The 1,049-nt window shown below is 29.6% G+C and overlaps 1 protein-coding gene across 1 annotated transcript in view; it reads left to right on the top strand.

The window, feature by feature from the left end:
• Positions 1-1,049, top strand: part of LOC106689109 (protein MMS22-like) — a 26,830-nt gene that overhangs the window by 16,966 nt on the left and 8,815 nt on the right. Inside the window, exons 16-17 of the mRNA XM_067045248.1 lie at positions 637-810; positions 887-1,034. Of these exons, the coding sequence (XP_066901349.1) occupies positions 637-810; positions 887-1,034 (322 nt within the window). The remainder of the gene's footprint in view (positions 1-636; positions 811-886; positions 1,035-1,049) is intronic.

Below are 1,049 nucleotides of genomic sequence, written 5' to 3' on the forward strand. Positions count from 1 at the left end.
GTTGTTTCTATACAATAATTATAGAAAAAGAATAATAAAAGAAGAAATAGAAGAACATAACAATTATCAATAAACTATTTACATCGTAAATCATAGCAAATAAAGCAGAGCGATTGTACTACAATCGATTATTTTTGGATTGACCAGTGAACATTGAAAATAGATGAAACGGGCACTCTTGATTTTGCTGACTTGGGGAAAAGATGTCCGTTCGGCTAGAAGCGGAAAGGACTGGAAGCCATTATTGATTGTTGGATATAGCATCATTGACATGAAGAGATCAACAATTATCAGGAGAAGATGTGTAATTGGTTGATTTTGTTTCTAACTGGAATTTATTGTATTTGTAAAATAGCTTTTAATTAAGTTTAAGTGTTATTAGTGGTAAAGTGTCATCTGTTTCTGATTGCCTGGAAACCCACCCTGAGTAAAGAGTCTATTATGTTATAAAATTTAAATAAAATTCTATTATCTATTTAATATTAAAGTTTTTAATTTGAATCCAAGCTATATTTTATATTTGAAATTAGTTAAAACTTAAAATTATTTTTATTTTATTTTAAATAATTTTAGAATATTACAATATGGATTGTACTACTATGTTCCTATTGTTTAAAAATTTTCAATTTTTCTCAGAATGATATCTTCAAGAAACAAATGCTTCGTGAAAAGTTATCCATGTATTTTGATGGACTGGACAAATGTGTTAAACCATTCATAGCTAATCCTAGAGATGTTGATCAGATCTTGAGGTTGTACACAATTGTTGGCAATATGTTTAGGCTGGTTTCACCTCTCCTTTACATGAAGGTTTGGACATATTTTTTTGCTAGTATATGTGTTTCGAGTTTGGTATCATTTTATCATCCTTACATTATCATTTCAGTCTAAACCTAATACTATCTTACAACTGTTTGTTGATTTACTTCTGCTCCCATTGTCTGTGCGGAATCCTGAAGTGAAAATCCACCCCCATATCCTCAGTGCGATCAAACTTACTCTGCATTTATTTATAGAAGGTTTATTGCAATTAGGTAATTCTAAATTTA

Source organism: Halyomorpha halys, unplaced genomic scaffold (assembly GCF_000696795.3).
Source record: "Halyomorpha halys isolate HHAL.00 unplaced genomic scaffold, Hhal_1.1 Scaffold1280.1, whole genome shotgun sequence".
NCBI classification, from domain to species: domain Eukaryota; kingdom Metazoa; phylum Arthropoda; class Insecta; order Hemiptera; family Pentatomidae; genus Halyomorpha; species Halyomorpha halys.